The following is a 16,902-nucleotide window of genomic DNA, read 5'->3' as shown; positions in this document are numbered from 1 at the left end:
GGTGTAATAGAGGAGGAAGATGTAGCTGTATCCACTGGGACTCAAAACTGGCATTCTCACCTTTTGGATGCACTGGATCAGTAAGAAAACATCTCCAAATGTTTAGAATGTAATTGTCATGCGTCAATGCATTGAATAATTTCCTGTTGAAAAGAATTCACTCAAGCATTTAAGCCAGCTTCATATATCATTATACAGAACAAAACCCAAAATCAATTCTTGACAGGAATTATGTGGGTTTTGTACCAGGTACATTTAAGGTTACAATGAATCTTCCTTAATGCAGGCAGTATACTACAGATGCTAAACTCCCAAGAAAATGAAAAATAAAACCTTTTCAGAGTTGCCAACATTATTACAAAATTCTCCAGTGGCAGTGTTCCCCACAGACTAATATAGCTGGGCATCCAGCCAGAAAAAAAAAAAAAAAAAAAAAAAAAAATTAAGTTGTTAGGACAGCTGTGCCAGGCAGGAAGGGAGCTAAAAACCTCCTGAATAGCTCCCTAGTTTGAGAGAAGAAATGTACAAATGATGGAAGGGGAGGACTTCTTTCTCCCAAAAAAGCCCATTTTTAATTCAGCGTACACACAGAGCTAGGAAATTATAATGCTATGCTCCACTGGGTAATTACATCCAAGATGCCTACAAACATACATCTTCGTGAACATAGTACTGAAGGCTTTTTAAAGTACTCATGACGACCAATTCCCAACTCCAAGTCAGAGCAGGTGAAAAAAAAAAAAAGTTGAAGAGAAAAACATTCCTGACATGTTTTCTGATGTATAAGTACATGCTGTTAGGAGTTCCTTAGAAAAAACTGGGACTCAAGTCCAGTTCTCACTTGCAACTATGAAGCCTTTTAAGAAGGAAGATCTGGCACTTATTTTAAAGCTGCTTTTCATCTACAGGAATATCTTCAATGCCTATTTAACTAACTGCAATAAACACAACTTCATACTTTTAAACTAAAAAAGGCATAACCTTCAAAAGTTTATTTCAAATATAAAAACTGTTCAGTGAAATATCTACAGAGTTTTTACTTTCAGTAGAAAGGTTTAAACAGATAGAAAGAATCAAGTACCAAATCTCTGAAAAAATACGAATTCAAAATTCTGAACAACAGTGAAAAGGCACTTAAACAAAAGACATACAGCAACAAATATAACTCATGTCACAGTGAACGTGTAGCCAAACATTAACTAACACTTTATGAACAAAGAAATTAATTAGAGTCTGGTTAAAGTGAGCAACATAGTCCAGACAAGAGTGAATTCAAACTCCCTGCACTTCAACAAAAGTGTAAAGAAAGCAGAGAGAAAAAAAACAAAAGAACTCTTCAGTCAACTAACAGTTTATGGCACTGTGTTCAGATCAAGAATTCAATTTGAACAAGTTCCACAAAAAGAAATGTAAGAAAACTGGGTAGCAGCATAAATACTTCATGGCATCCTCAAATCTGTATGTTTGATTTGAGGGTTTTATATTTGTATTCCCAGTTTAAAAAAGAAAAAAATAAAAAGTTTCTACAAAAATAGGAAGCCTTGTTAGAAGCACAACAGTCAGACTAGCATAAGTAGAAAATAAACATGTAATGCTTGGGAATTCACTGCAATCCCTTTCCAGTAGGAATACTTTTCCACTGCCCGCAATGGAAAGAACCACAGGTATAAGTTTTCCCAAATCAGAAAAGGAAACAGACTAGGACAATTTAAATGAGGTTTTGGGTTTTTTTGGTCAAGATTCAACTAGCTCCTGTATCTTAAAAACAAACAAACAAACGTGCCAAAAGGAAACAACACATTTGACAATGGCATTTTCAGCACCAAAGCATATTTGTGCAATAAATACAGAATAAGATCTCAATCATTCACAAATGAGGCAAATAGGGGAAAAAATTGCCAACATCCAAAAAAATATATTTTAAAAAAATTATTCAGAAATATGAAGTAAACAGGAAAAAGGATTTTACTGTTGGCATTTTTCCCAGTGATTCTGAGTAAGACCTATGATACAGGAGTGCTATCAAGGCTTTTGCATCTTTTTTTCCAGATACATTTTCCTGTAGGTCTGAAACATCTCTTTTGAGTCTTTGATTGGAATGTGAAGAGCCTCGCCATCTCCATCCAGGATCTGTATAGCTGTGTCAAGTGGAATACTGTCCTTGGCTGAAAGACAGACAGAGAAGCAGGTTAAAGCAAAAGTCTAAGAGTCTTAAGTGACCCTACTCCTTCTGCATGTGGTACTTATGGCCACATACTGACAAAGAGGATGTCGCAAACTTCCTTCCTAGAGCACCAGTCACCTCAGATTTAAATCGATCTCCAATGCATCTTTAAAGCACCAAATGGTCATTTGGACCTCTTTGTAATTTCTAAAGAATATTAAGAAAGGTGTGAATGAAAGCGAGTGGTTGTGAAAGTAAGAGAAGAAACAAGAGGAAGAGCTAAAATAATGGCAGACACCAACAGCCAAGGACACATTCAACAGCAATAAAAGATGTAAACACTGCAAAACGTGTTGCTTGCATCAAGACCACAACAGATAACTTGTCGGCAGAGGACTTGCACTCTGATAAGAAGAAGATGACGACAAAGTTACAGCATGCTGAATGCACCATTTCACTCCCTGTTAAACAAGCAGGAAAACAAGACCATAGCCAGAAAGACACCTAAAGCAAAGAACTAAAGACAGCAGGGAGCAACCTCGCCAAAGATTTACAAAGGATGGAACAATTAAGATCTTGACATGAAAGATGCCACTGTTATTGATGCCTAAAGGGTATAAAAGACCATCCAAAAAGTAATTTGCCAATCAAGAGAAATGAGGCAGATGTAGTAGTGGCACCACTTTTCCTCTGTGTGTCATACAAGTAATCCTGTCCAGACTACCGGGACACACGGGTCCCAGTACTTGTGAGCACGGGTGTATGTGCGGATGTCAACTTACCGTGACAGCCAAATAAAATTTAAAAATCACTTTCTGTTTTTATAGTCTCGCCATAGATTTTGTTATGTTACTTCCTACATTTTAAAGTTGGAAAGAGCTGTCTTAGTCTTTAGCTACAGTTTTAAACTGTACTTGAATCTTGTTACTGGTGCAACCTCCAATTCAACTGCACACCCACATAAGCAGGAAAATTCCAACAACACATTTTTACAGCAAGAAGAATATTTGAAACTCGTATGTTTACTCTACAGTGTTCATTCCAGCAGCAGAGCTAGTAAAGAATAAGTTAAAGAACTTTATTAAGATTTGCTACTGTAAAGAAAAACTTAAAGCCAAGCAAAGAGTATTTAAGTTGTATTTTGAAATGGATCATCAGAAGTTATTTCACCTGTAGCGATCTCTTCTAGGTTTTTTTGCTTCACTGGATCACATTTTAACCAATCTTCTTTTTTACTTTTCACACCTAAAGAGAAAATTTTAAAAGTGTTTTTGAGTTTCCCGCCTTACAAGTTTGGGTCTCTGTTCAGTATCAAGTTTTAACACATATACTAGCACATGCAAAAGGAAACCTCCTTTAGGTGTGAACGTGACTGCAAGGGCTGTTATGTACAACTTAAGATTTGGTTTTATTTAAAATCAAATATAATGTTTGATACAAATATGTTGCACATTGCACCACGTGAAATATCAAAAGGTTGAGGATAAGGAGGAGGAAAAAAAGGCATCTTAAAGCAAAGATGGCAAAGGTTACCAAGACTGTGTGCAGGACATGCCTGGCCCAAACCCTCTCTCTTCCTCAATACCACAAAAGATCTCTCCCTCCTCTCTGCCCAGCCAGATCTATACACAACCAGGTGACCACTGAATGCAAACCAGATCACCTTTGGTAACTATGCCAAGGGAACCTGCTTTCTATGAACAAGCCAAGCTATCTTCTAAAAGCAGGTTAGAAAGCCTTCTTGCAAAGTTACTTGAAGCTGCCATGCTCTGAGCTACTCTAACTTTATTCTGTAAAACTTAAGTGAAATGAATGAAACATTAAATTGAAGGAAAAGTCTCATTTTTTTTCAGCTTAATACACGGCTACAGTTTGTCAGAAAGCTGGCTAAGCTACTTTGACCTTCACCTTCTAGAGCCCCACATTTTTGCTGTCTGTAGTTTTGTACAGCATAAATTTAAAAAGGAGCACACGCTTTTTACTTGCAAATTAATTTACTTACAAATTAGTAATCAAGACAGAATCATACCTGCCACAATGGCTTTCTCTCTTTCCAGGGAATTCTTTGCAGCTAAGCTTTCATCATCAGCTGTTGGATTTCTGAACAGTATCTCTGGACACAGCTTAAACTCAAGTACTTCCTGTTTGCAGGATTTCTCACCTTCTGAAGGAGAAGAATCTCTTTTTTTATCTGGGTTGTTTTGTGACACTTTGGGCTCTGTATGCCAGGCAAGTTTGAGAGGTGATGTCTCTAATTTTGTCAGATATATGCGTTCCTGTGCCATACGTTTGAATGCAACTCTGTTCAGGTAATGTTTTTTTGGTTCCTTTTGAAGATGCAATTTTAATCTGCTATTTCTTCTGTTTAAGTATAGCAGGTTTTTATCAGGAAACATTTTCTCAGAGCACTTGTCTTTGTTTTGACCATCAAGACGTCTCTCTTTGTTAGAGAAGTAGTTTTTAGAGATGGTAGAAGACAGAGCTTTTTTTCTCTGTAGTTTAAGCGCAGAGCGATCTGCTAACGAACTCTTTGTTTTCCAGCCATTTTCTCCATTCAATTTTTTAGCTTTGTCATTATTTATCATGCAATTACGTGAAAGCTGCTTGGAACTCTTTGCTTCAGAATGTTTTAGTCTTTCCTCTTCTACCTTTGTTTTCTTAGGGTCTCTCTTCCCAATCATATTTTCCTTCCTCTTCCGTTTGTACTGCTGCTCCTGTGAAGGATGAATTTTTATAACCTTATGCTGAGAATGAATGTGGTTTTTTGACTTTAAGTCTACGGTGCCAAAATTTGGGACCTTTATAGCATCAGCATGGTAACTATTCAGCTTTTTATGTTTTATTTCTGCTGATAAATTGTCTTTCTCTTTGATGTTAATTCCTACATCTTGCCCAAGGATCTCCTTTTGTTTCTTACAGTTCTGTTCTTCAAGTGGGTTCTCTTCACAGGTAATTTTTTGTCCTTGAGTGACTTCAGCACGTCTAATTTCAACAGTTTCTGACTTCGTAAATTTGTTAACTTCTGTTTGGGATTTCATAGTCAAACCTGGTTTGATTTTATCTTTAGAAAGGGACTCCATTTTGAAAATACTCTCTCTCTTTTTAGATGATTTTGTCACGTTGTCTGCATCTGTATGACCAGCTTTCCCTGACAACTCTTCTGAGACTGTCTGATGTTCTTTTTTGTCAGAATGCAATTCTTTGCCTAACAATGGGGTTCCTCTGATGACTAGTAGCTCTTCCTTCCAGCTGCTCCTTTTAGATTTATCAACATTCTGGTTTTCAGAGGAATTAAGTGGTCCAATTTTTTCCTGTTGTGTTGTAAGCGGTTTGTGTTCATTATTCACCGTCAGCCTAGCTTTTTTGCCCACTACAGAGGTGTATTTGCAAATATCTTTTTTGGTTTTGCTGACACCATTTGGCATTTTTTCAGAAATTGGCAGGTTTCCCACTGCACAGTTGTTCATCGTTACAGCATCAGATTTACTGTTGTCTTCTTGCCTCTCTGCAGAGCCAATATTTTCAGCTTTTGAAAGTTGGTCGTTTTTCTCTGAACCAGTCATTCCAGACTTACTGGGGCAGTGTGGCACTTCACACGCTACAGACAGACAACCTACTAAAGAGCAATTGTTTTCTTTTCTGGGGTCGGAGGTTTTTTGCGTTGTTTTTTTCTTCTTGCATAGACTCTGAGTAGGCTGAACGCTGCCTTGATGGTTCTTCTCAGCTGAAGCCTTTTCTGACTGTTGACTCACCACACTCCCGCTGTCACTAGAGGAACACAGGCTGTGTTTAGGAAACAGTTCTCGCATCTGCTCAGGGCTTAACACTGCAATTTTTATCTGATCTACTGGGTCCTTCAAATGAGAAGTCTTATTGCAAATTTGAGTCTTTTTTTGAGGTTGATTCTCCATCCGCTCAGCCACAGAATCATTTTGTACTGGTTCTTTTGTTAGTGCAGCAGCACCTTCAATGCCATATGGAAACTCTTCCATTAGTTCAGACAGCTGATTACTTAGACATTTAATAGAGTCTGCTCCAGAAAGTTTCATCTCTTTTTCTGTGCTCTTTTTGCTGGACTTGTAATCTTGTTTACTGTTGTCTCTTGGAACAGTGAATGCATTTGTTACAGCAGATACATCGACAGAGAAATCCAGTGAATTTTGAGCTAACTCCTGGTTTATACTAGCAAGAATTTCTGAATCATTTTCAGGATGCTTGACAGATGCATCGAATGACTTTTTTTGTTCCGAGGTAGAAACCGTTTTAAGAGGATTGACACTGCTTTCTTTCTCCAAATGACTAGTTGTGATGCAATCCAAAATTTTACTTGCTTTACTCTTGCAGCTTGTTGTTTCTTCCAATGTCTTTTGCAGCAAGCTCTCTCTTTGCAGAGTGTTACTGCTCATTTCATTTTTACGCAAGTCCAGCTGTTGCTCCTTTTGCTTTGGGTCTGATGCATCCCCTTCTGATGAGGTACCATTTAATGTATGTGTCTCGGGGACTGACCTGAAGATACTTGCTATTTGCGGATTGTAAGATGTATCACCTTCAACAAGAGAACATACACTAGAAATACAAAACATCTGTTCATCCAAGACAGCTATGGATGTATCTCCTGTCTCTAACACATCTTGCTTGTCTTTATGGTCTCTCATACCTTCTTGAAAGATTTGACTAGAAAAATCAATGCCCAATTCAGGAAGAGAAGGCTTGTTTCGTACTCCAAGCTGCAGATCTTCTCTGGCATCTTGTGCAGATTGACAAGCTTTCCTTTGGTTTTCATCATATGACTCACTTGCACTCACACTGCTTTTCACTATTTTGTTTCCATCAGCTGACTGAACCGTTTCTACATTTCCTTTATCAGTATTTACCACACTTAACCAGTTTTTCTCCTCTCCTTGCAAGCTACATATGCTTCCTGAGTCAATCAATGGAAAGGTTTTCCCTGCAGATGTTGGACATTTGTCTGCCTGCTCACTCTGTGTTCTCTGTTCAGAAAGTACTAAAGGAGAAACAACTGCAACTTGGAGTTCAAAACTTTTTATTAAATTGCAACTCAATGTATCAAGTTTTTGCCCTACAGTTGCTTCATTTGTATCAACCAGAGCATTATTTTGTTCTCTTTTTTTCGTGTTTTGGCTGTAAGGTGAAACCTGATTTGTTGTGGGGTTTTCATTTAACTGCTTATTTTGCACACTTACAGATTCTGACGGAGTCCTTCTCCACAAGCCCAGGCATGCAGTTAGCTCTTCCACAGAGTAACCATAATTGCTCTGTTTAACAGATGTATTTTTAGGAATCGGTGTTTTTTCCTGAGCTACACTGCTCTGGAATTTAGCTTCACCAGATTTGGTTGTTTCTGATACGGGAGAGTTTGTGTTAACCATAAATGCCTGATCACCTTTCAGACTTTCTATGTTCTTTTCACTAGTGTCTTTTAGTAAGCTTCCACCTGAGACAGACGTATCTACCAGTGGTTTTTCACTACACAGGAGATCAGTCAGTATTTTATCAGCAGTAGCACCAGCTGTCTTCTCTTTCAATATATTTGTGCTGCTTAATACGAAATGAAGAAACGATGAATTCTTGGGGTATGATGGGTTCTCTGTATTGGTGGACGCATTCTTCGATGTGATTTTGATAGAGCTATCCACTTGACTAAAACCCGAAGCATTGTTCAAGGATGTCGCTGTTTTCTGAGAAGAGGCCAAGGCATTTGCATCCCTTTCTTTTGAGATGGGAGCACTCTCAGGATTTTGAGCTGGGAGTTTGCTCTGAGAGAAAATAGAAGTGGAGCTTGACGAAAGGTTTCCCTGCTCCACCTGAGGGTTACTTTGAGTCACCTCTAATCCTCTGTTATCAGCACTGGCTATGTTTTTGTCATTTCTTTCTTCGGGTGAAGAGTTAAGTATTGGACTGTCTGTCCCTGCTGTTTCAGATGGGGCAGGTGGTACATTTTGGTTGGGCATCCATAGAGAATGATTAGCAGGAGTATTTTGATTATTTGAAAGAGATGGGGGATTACTATTGTTATGTTCTGAAGCTGCTAAGAGTCGTCTTCTATAATGATGCATCCTTTCAAGAAGGACGAATTTTTTTTTAATACTGAGCAACCTTTGAGCTTCCCAAAATAGTCTTTCCTTTGTAACTGTTCTTTCGTCTGCTGCTGCTGAAGAAATTTGAGAATTAACAGGCCTATTCATTAAACTGCTAGTCTGGCTTTCTTGAACTGAAGCAGGATCACTTAGAGGCTTTGAAGCAGCCACCAAAGAAAGAGTTTCCATTTCTTGCACATCGTATGGTTCTCTGGAAATGCCAAGGGATGGCACCGGCATTCCATTAAAAGGCTGATTCGATGTCACACTTCCACTTGAATTACATACATTACTAACTGATTGACTGATTTCTCCAGACTGCTGTTTCTGACAGTATTGCTGAACACTGTTAAAACCAGAAGCATGTTCCGGATTCGACGGACACCTCTGTTGGCTAAGGGTGCACCCATTAGGCACATTTTGAACTGCCTGTGATATACCTACTGAGGACTGTGCTGTAGCTCTTGAATCACAGTTGGTGGGCAACAATGATGGTGCAGAACATCCATTAGGAACTTCTGGTCCCATCTGACTTGGTTGATATTGTAGCATCTGTACATTTGCCGCAGTATTTTGAGTCTGTGATCGTAAAACCTTAAACTGAACGTCGGGGTGATATATCTGGGTTTGGACATGTTGCCCGGATGTACTAAGAGACATAGAATTATTCTGAGAATGAATGTTACTTTGATATAACATCGTAGTTCTCATAGAATTGTGCTGCAGTATTTGTGGCCGTACACTGTAACCTTTTGCTGTGAAATACTGAGATTCCTGAAGTACGTTCCTCGTGTTATTTCCAGCATTCGCTAGAGAAGACACGGGAGGTAACTTTCTAGGGGAATAAACGTAGGCAGTAGATTTTGGCCAAGTCCGAGTCACCTCTGCCTGCAAGTGTGATGTCTGATTGGGAGGTTTCGGAGCTATTGGCCTGTAGGATGGTAGATACTGATCAACAGAGTATTTTGAGATAGAAGAGTCATTACCAGCTACAGATGCTCCTGGTAAGGCCTGATCTGAAGTTCTGAATCCTTCAGCATTTACAGGAGAGAAGGCAACATTGCTGGTTGGCAGATACGCCATTTGGTTATTTCCAATGTAAGTGCATACATTTGTAGAGGAATAGACATTTGTCTGAGGAAAAGCATGTGGATTAGAAAAGAACTGACTGTAACATGCTTCTTCACTTTGCAGGTTCTTATTTGCATCAGCATTCTGGAGTGGTCTTACATTCCAGTCCATCTTTTCTTGAATTCTTTTTCTTCAGCCAAAAACCAAAATGCTAAAACAAACAAACAAAACAACAACAACAACCACCACAAAAAAACCCCACCACACACACCACAAAAAACCAACCAAAAAAACCACCAAACAACAACAACAAACACAAAAAACAACAAAACCCGAAATCTTAGTCTTTCATTTAAAACCTATTTCACTTACCCAGAAGTGATCTATAACGCTTTATGAACAGAACTGTCGAACTTAAATTGCTAGGTAGAAGAGCAACTCCTTGGCACAACCCATGGACATCAATGTTGTCATGTCAAGTTGCATAAATTATTTCCAGAACACAGTTAAGGTACAAAAAGACAGTGCAGCAACTAACGATTCTGTTGATTGTCTAATGAATAATAAAATCCTCACATTATTCTGCTAATTCTACTATCATTCAATTTTTTTATTTAATGGTAGATTGCTACATTTACCTTCTCATCCAAAAAGAATGGAAAAAAACTCGATGTGTTTATATAACACGATATAATGAAAAACACTTAAGAGCTGAGCATAAGAAGCACTCACAAAATATAATGCAGGTCAGAGTTTTCATACAGGAATGGACTGCAATTATATCTTCAAATACAACATAAGAATGGAGAAAATGAATTTGGGTTCAGTAAAGATCTCTCATAATAGTGTGGCCCACTTTTATCTTACATGTCATTTGCTCTTGCCTGACACTGTGGGTAGTTACTAATTTTTGAGAAACACAAGTCTGTGACTCTAGTTAACAATACATGTAGCTAAAAGTAAACCAGCCCTAATTCTGTTTGGTAGCATGAACTTACTCAAGTATGAAGTATGGAGATAACACCATCATCTCTGCTGCTGCAGTAAGTACACCTCCAAAAGGTGACCAAGTCACAAATCTCTAACTCTTCACACATTATATTCCAGAATTTACATCTTTTAACAAGTCCAACTGAATAAGCATGTTATTTCTGAAGAATCTCTGGGAAGTTCTTAGAGACGTCATCTTCAAAGCCAAACACTGTTTCAGTCTTCAAAAATAGAAAAGTGCAAAAAAACCCGACAACCACCAATAAGCATGAATGCTGTTTGTATCTCAGTAAGTTCCTCTCAGTATGGTCAAACCCACCTAGGACAGAACAAACACCTCGCTTCGTGCAGGGTGTTAGACAACTTCAACAAAATATTTCAGGTCATTTCTCCCAGATCACCAAAGGCTCCCGACTTTTTTTCATGGGCTCTTTTAGATTTTAGGACTCTCCTGATTTCAAACTTGGGCATTAGAAGCACCACTCAGATCTAGCACATAAGAGCCACAAAGCTAGAATTTCCAGATGTTATTACCAAGATTCAAAGATCGCTCTATCTTCCTTCACTCTTTCTTTTTACTTTCTCTGCTCTCAAAGGACACCAATAACAAAAGTAAACAGGAAAACAAATTTGCATATGAAATTAATAAAACATCAACAACAGTATTAAGGCAATACTTACAGTGATGCAGACTTTTGCATCCAAGCTAAAGATTTCAGACTGCTAATATTACACTGGATATTTCCTGAAAAACAACCAGGGCATAAAACAATCACATCTTTGAGTTAGATAACTGCTGAAGAAATTTAAGACATTTATACATTCCAGAAACATGACTGAGATATGTAAACAAGATTAAGATGCCAATTAGTAGTAATTGTAAAGAGAGAAGAAACTTTGACTACATGGAACACACAACTTAGCCACGAGTAAAACCCAATTCTTGTCACAATCAAGACCATAAAAATGAGGAGTACAACCTTAGTTCATCATCACTATTACTTGGATTAAGAAAACTAAGTTAGCAACTGTGATCACAACCTGAAATTTTTTTATAACTTTAATACAAACTATGGTACTTTAAAAAGTGATATTTGGCAGAAAGCACTTGTCTTCAAAAGAAGATTTGAGAAGATCAGTATCAGTACAAGACTCCAAAAGACAAAGAAAAGAGACTTCCTCACACATACCTGCTTCACTCCTTCACCTGCTGCTTTCTCACTTTGACCACGAGCCTCAGAAATCATCAGCATCTACTACATAGGCAACTACCAATTTTTCATTGATGGTGCATAGAAAGGGAATGGAGATGCCCCCCACTGAACACAGGAGTAACAACACAGCTCTTCAACAAATCATATCATGTGACTAAAACACCACCACCTAAGCTCCTCTACCAAATAGTTTGGGGTAAGTATCTGGCCCCATCTTATGTAACATCCCTGAATCACTCTGTGGAGACACCCCGCGTTCACCTCAGAGAGAGATCTGAGGGGAATTTGGGCCACCTATATAAAGACCAGTGAATTCAACTGTTACAGGTTTCTGGTTTAGGGGAAAAGGAACACCACATCCAAACAGTAGAAGGCTACATTTGCTTCAGTTTTCTAATAGCCTTAATCTACACAAAACATCTAAGCTCATTTCTGATAGGAAAGACCTCAATTTTTATTGGCAATGTTTGTTATTGATTACTTCTTAGAGACCCTCCTCCAGAAAAATACCAAGAAAAACAAATGAAGCCTAAAACACAGAATAAATTGTTACAGGCTTTTGATCTATTAGATTGGGTAAGACATGCCAGCAAAAATTTAATATTTCATTAACTGAACACTGTAACTTAACATTAAAATCTGTACACCTGCACACTGGAGCCAAAAAAACACCTAAACAGCGAAAACAAAGGGAGAGTATGAGACTTGGCAATGTTGCGTTGGACCTGTGAGAGGCAAACCAAGATCACAGTAGCTGTTGACTCTTCAAGTGTATAGAAAGCACAGCCAAAACCAGTTCACTGTCACCAGTCAAAAGGATAGTGGGACACACAGTAAAGACTCATGAGGTTGCATCTCTTGTCCTACACATTGCTGGAAGAGAAAGTTAAAATAAATGCAGCAGGAGGCCACAGAACCATAGTGTGGGAACTACTGTGCCGAGACTGGACAGTAAGTGAATGACCAGCCCCGAGCAAACATTTACCATTTCTGCAGAGAGCAGCTTGGCAGTGACCAAACTGCTAATTTAGCGTTAATGTATGTAGCATTCTCATTAAATGGTAAATGCAACAATAGAGCAGGTAAGACACCTGCACGATGATCATCAGGGTAAACTACTCACCTGTCAGTTATTTTCTGTGATTCACCAGGGAACATGGGCAACCAGTTCAAATGGAGTAAGCAACTGCAGAAGACAACAGGTTGCTGCAATTAAAGGACATAAAAAGATAACTCACCAACTGTGGGTTAAGACCAGCAGCAGAGGATCACAACACTGAAGATCTCAACCACCTGAAAAATCAACAGTTATGGTGGCAAGCATCCTTCTCCAGGCTATGTCAACACAAAAGGACAGATGTTCCTGGAGCACCCATGCCATGAGCATGGTCTCTTAAGTGCCAATACAAGGATCTTTTGGACCATAACAGGTCAGGAGAACTTATTCTGGCGTTGCTCTTATAGTTGACCCCTGACAAATGTACTGGATAACAATACCTGGTAAGGTCAGAATGCAAGTGTGCATTCTTTGTGTGTATGTGTGCAAAACGCTAATTTATCTGGAGGGCATCTGCCCAAAATTGATCGAGTCAAAAGGGAAGATGGTCATCAACCAGTTGATGGTGTTGAAGAAGAATGCAATCATTGCCTGGGTTAAACAGTAGCTGGGGAAGCTCAAAGACACTTTTCAAACAAAAAAGGATTCAACAGAAGTATAAGAGAAACATGTTGTTTTTTTTTTTTTAACAAAACACTTTGGAGTGGAAACAGTCATCAATATCTGTGTGACATTGCCCAAAGTCACCCTGTGAACATCACAACTTCCACCTGTGCCAGACAGAGCATCATCTCCATAAGATGCTGTAAGGAGACCAGCATTTATTCAGCTAGAGGACTGACAGTGCATAGCAAAACAAGTAGGGACCCACAGCTCAGCTGTGTGCATGCAAACTCAGATGCCTTCTCACCAGCAAGGGGATCAGCGGGTTATAGGGAACAGCAAATGCTCACATAAAGCTGAAGCAACCCCATCACCCACAGAAGGTGTGTACAAGAAGAGGGCATGTGCTTGTACGCCATACAGCAGGGGAAGGTGGAGAGATGCATGTCACAAAAAGAGAGAGATTAGAACTTTCTGGTATAAAAGAAGGGTGTTCAGAAACAGTGGGTGCTTCCAGAAACTGTAGATACTTAGCATTTTTAAAGTGTCGCATTTTGTGGTTTACTTGTTATGTTAGCAATTTTCCTTCCAAAAATATAGTTGAGTGTTAGCCACTTAATTACATGTTCTTAATAAACCGCTTCAATCTTTAATAAACTACATGAGTAGAATAGTTCTCTACTACAGTTTACTATAACCATACACTACTGTATTCATGCAGGGTTTTTTTAATTGCAATTGTACACTGCAGTGCTTGGGCTATTTAAAACAAAACAAAACAAAAAATCACTGCAATGTTTGTATAGTCATCCTCCATTAGGTAACACTGCTATACATTTGCTCCTGCTAACAGACTGACCTTAGGCATGATTAGTGGAAAGAAGTAAACAATATTCACCTGGAGATGAGTAACATCGGTAACCCAGAAGTACCATGAGGAAGTGTCCAGCAACAGGAAATTAAAAGAATGACAACAAATAAAGGGTATTTGATCGGGTGATCCAGTCATCAGGGGACTAGTAATATAAACTCAGCACAAAGCCAACTCTGTGGAAGATTCTTTGATCACTCTGGAGAAACAGCCACCTGTAGACCTCATCGCTTTTCAAAAGCATTGAAGTGTACTTCATCCAGATTCACTGATAAGGAGGAAGCTAGCGTTGTACCCTGATGTGAACTGTGGTCAGCAAAACCTCATATTTATCAGTGTGACAGCCAATATAGGGCTGATCTCTTCCCAGTTACTTAGCAGGATAGGTCCATGGGAGCCCAACTCCTCTGATGTAACCATAGCAGGGTTTGTGGTAGGTTGACTTCAGCCAGCAGCCAAGCATCCATACAGCCGCTTGCTCACCCACAAGCAGGAAAGGAGAGAAAATTGGAAGCACAAAAAGTGAGAAAATTCAAGGATCGAGATAAAGAGCGTTTTAACAGGTAAAGGAAAGGCAAGGCAGGGGCTGGAAATAAGCAACACAGAGGAAACCACTCACTATCTCACACAAGCAGACCGATGCCCAGCTAGACTTTGAGCAACAGCCACCCTGGAATCCAAACCCCACTTCTTCCTCCATCTGTTTTTTATTGGTGATCATGAGGCTATACTGCATGGAATATCCCCTTTCACCAACTTGGGTCACCTGTCCTGGCTGCGTCCCCTCACAGCCTTTGCCTACTCTCATTCCACTTGCTGTGGAGGGACAAAGTGGGAAACAGAGGCGGCCTTGGCACTGTGCAAGCACTGCTCAGCAACTGCCAAGACACGGCTGAGTTACCAACTATGTTTTAGGCACAGATCCAAAACCCAGCACCACACAGATGCTGTGAAGAAAACTAACTCCATACCAGCCACACCCAGTACAGTTCAATGCTGTCTGCAGCCCTGTAAAGTCCATGGCTGATATGCTTTATTTAGAACTACCGATTTATTAGTTTTAGATAACAGATACTTGAATTAAGAGCTCATCTTCTTCCCTAGCATAATGACTTCTGTGCTAGTCAATCAACTGTCCCAGCACACCGTGATGAAATTCAGCGCCCTGAAGACATTAAAGGTATTGACTGCTACAAATTGATCCTTGTGCTCCAGTGCCATGGCTGTCCTGGGACAAGCTGGTGGAGAGCGCAGGCAGCACTGAAGCTGTCCAACAACAATCTCTCCACACCATATAAGTATAAATAAATAAATGTGGGACATAAATAGTTAGGAAGTAGTGCATGGCATAGAAAGCAATGTGAATAAAAGTAGTTCATCTGCCTCAAGTTTGCAAGGTGATGATTTAAATGTAAGGGTTAACTAATAAACATACTACTTATTTCCATTTAGGTATTGAGCCTTGTCTGTTTGTCTAAGTACAGGCTTGCTCTGTGTTTTAAGCTGGCCAAATAAGATCCGGCTGAAGCCTGGAGGTAACTGCACATGGCATCACATTCAAACCAATATGCTTCGCTGAAAACGGCGTACCACTTACGTATGGGAATTTAAGTTAAAACTGTGTTCTGAGCTCCCACTTTTTTTTTCTTAAATCAAACTGGACATAAGTTTATCTATATATACATATATAAAATGAGAAATACAAACTAAGAATAAGCCTCTTCAAATTAAATGACAGTATCCTTTAAACTTTTCTGAGTCTACTCATGTAAACAGTTAACCTGAACACCCAGTACAACAGTGTTGGGGAATGGCTACGGGAAAAGGGGCATGGGTCCAGTGATCTGCTGTATCAGGAAAGCTTGTTCTAGTTAGCATGAGTAGGCCTCGGTAGGCCTCGGTGAGCAAGAGTCAGAAACTGCTGATGGAAAAGTACTGACCAAGGGTAACCCGGGTTACTTACGGGCAAAGAGGAGTTTCGGTAAACGACCTTGAGGAACTAGCTCCGGGAAGAAGAGGAACTTGCATACCAGAGAAACCGCAAGGGGGGTTGGGCTACTTATGTATTCTCTCCAATTATTGAATGACTAGTAGGCATAATTATCTAAGGGACTATATAAGTGTGTGCAACTTATTAATAAATTGAAGTATGCTTTATCACTCATACTGAGTCGGTTGCATTTCTTCCTCCGCCTTCTCAGGTCTGAGTCCATGGTGGGGTTCTTCCCCGCACAACAGCATTAAAAAGCAGCCTCTCTCTAGGCACTAATCCTATGTGTAGGGCTTGCACATGTGACAAAGACACACATGTACGCTCAGAGAGTGCAAAAATTAAACTGCTGTGGGTAAATTAGTTCAAATGGTACTGTCAGAGTCAGATCCTCTGCCACTATCCACCCCTTGAAGGAATAAGGTTCCAAGGCACAAAGTGAGATTTATTGGGATAAGACACTCATTAAGTAGGTAACCATTCTACCATGCTGTGAGTGAAGACTATCCTGCTTCTATTCCAAACTCCTCATCATCTACCTAATAGGTATCACTCATTTCCCAGAAAAGTAGCCTCACCTTGAGTCCCAAGTTAAGGGGAGATGACCAAGGCACGGGCCAGCAGATCCTCAGGAGTGCTCCAACTGGGGCTCCCCAGGAGTGGTTTATACATCACTCCCCTTGGTGCTTTCTGTGGTCACTGCCTAGGAGTGTCATTTTACCCTTGTGAGACAAGCCCAAGGCTCTGCTTGGTCTGGATTGTTTCCTCACAGGTCCCCACACATTTGGGATCTCCACAGTCCTGGGTACCAAGTGGACGGGCTTAAGGTCCAAATTCCCAGTGA

The 16,902-nt window shown here is 39.6% G+C and overlaps 1 protein-coding gene across 7 annotated transcripts in view; it reads right to left on the bottom strand.

Annotated features, from left to right (window-relative positions):
- Nucleotides 1–1,135: 1,135 nt before the first annotated feature.
- Nucleotides 1,136–16,902, bottom strand: part of RESF1 (retroelement silencing factor 1) — a 33,735-nt gene continuing 17,968 nt past the window's right edge. For 6 of the 7 annotated variants that reach the window (XM_065648259.1, XM_065648249.1, XM_065648276.1 and 3 more), the window contains 5 exons: nucleotides 12,661–12,743; nucleotides 11,005–11,068; nucleotides 4,194–9,544; nucleotides 3,335–3,409; nucleotides 1,136–2,165 (listed from right to left, as the gene is read on the bottom strand). In XM_065648259.1, the coding sequence (XP_065504331.1) occupies nucleotides 2,023–2,165; nucleotides 3,335–3,409; nucleotides 4,194–9,504 (5,529 nt within the window). In that variant the 5' untranslated portion in view covers nucleotides 9,505–9,544; nucleotides 11,005–11,068; nucleotides 12,661–12,743 and the 3' untranslated portion in view covers nucleotides 1,136–2,022. Of the gene's footprint in view, nucleotides 2,166–3,334; nucleotides 3,410–4,193; nucleotides 9,545–10,331; nucleotides 10,545–11,004; nucleotides 11,069–12,660; nucleotides 12,744–16,902 lie in introns of all 7 variants that reach the window. The other variant, XM_065648267.1, reaches the window with a different exon arrangement.

This window comes from Caloenas nicobarica, chromosome 1 (genome assembly GCF_036013445.1).
Source record: "Caloenas nicobarica isolate bCalNic1 chromosome 1, bCalNic1.hap1, whole genome shotgun sequence".
NCBI lineage: Eukaryota > Metazoa > Chordata > Aves > Columbiformes > Columbidae > Caloenas > Caloenas nicobarica.
Note: the sequence above shows the minus strand (reverse complement) of the source record. Positions and strands in the feature narration are given on the sequence as shown.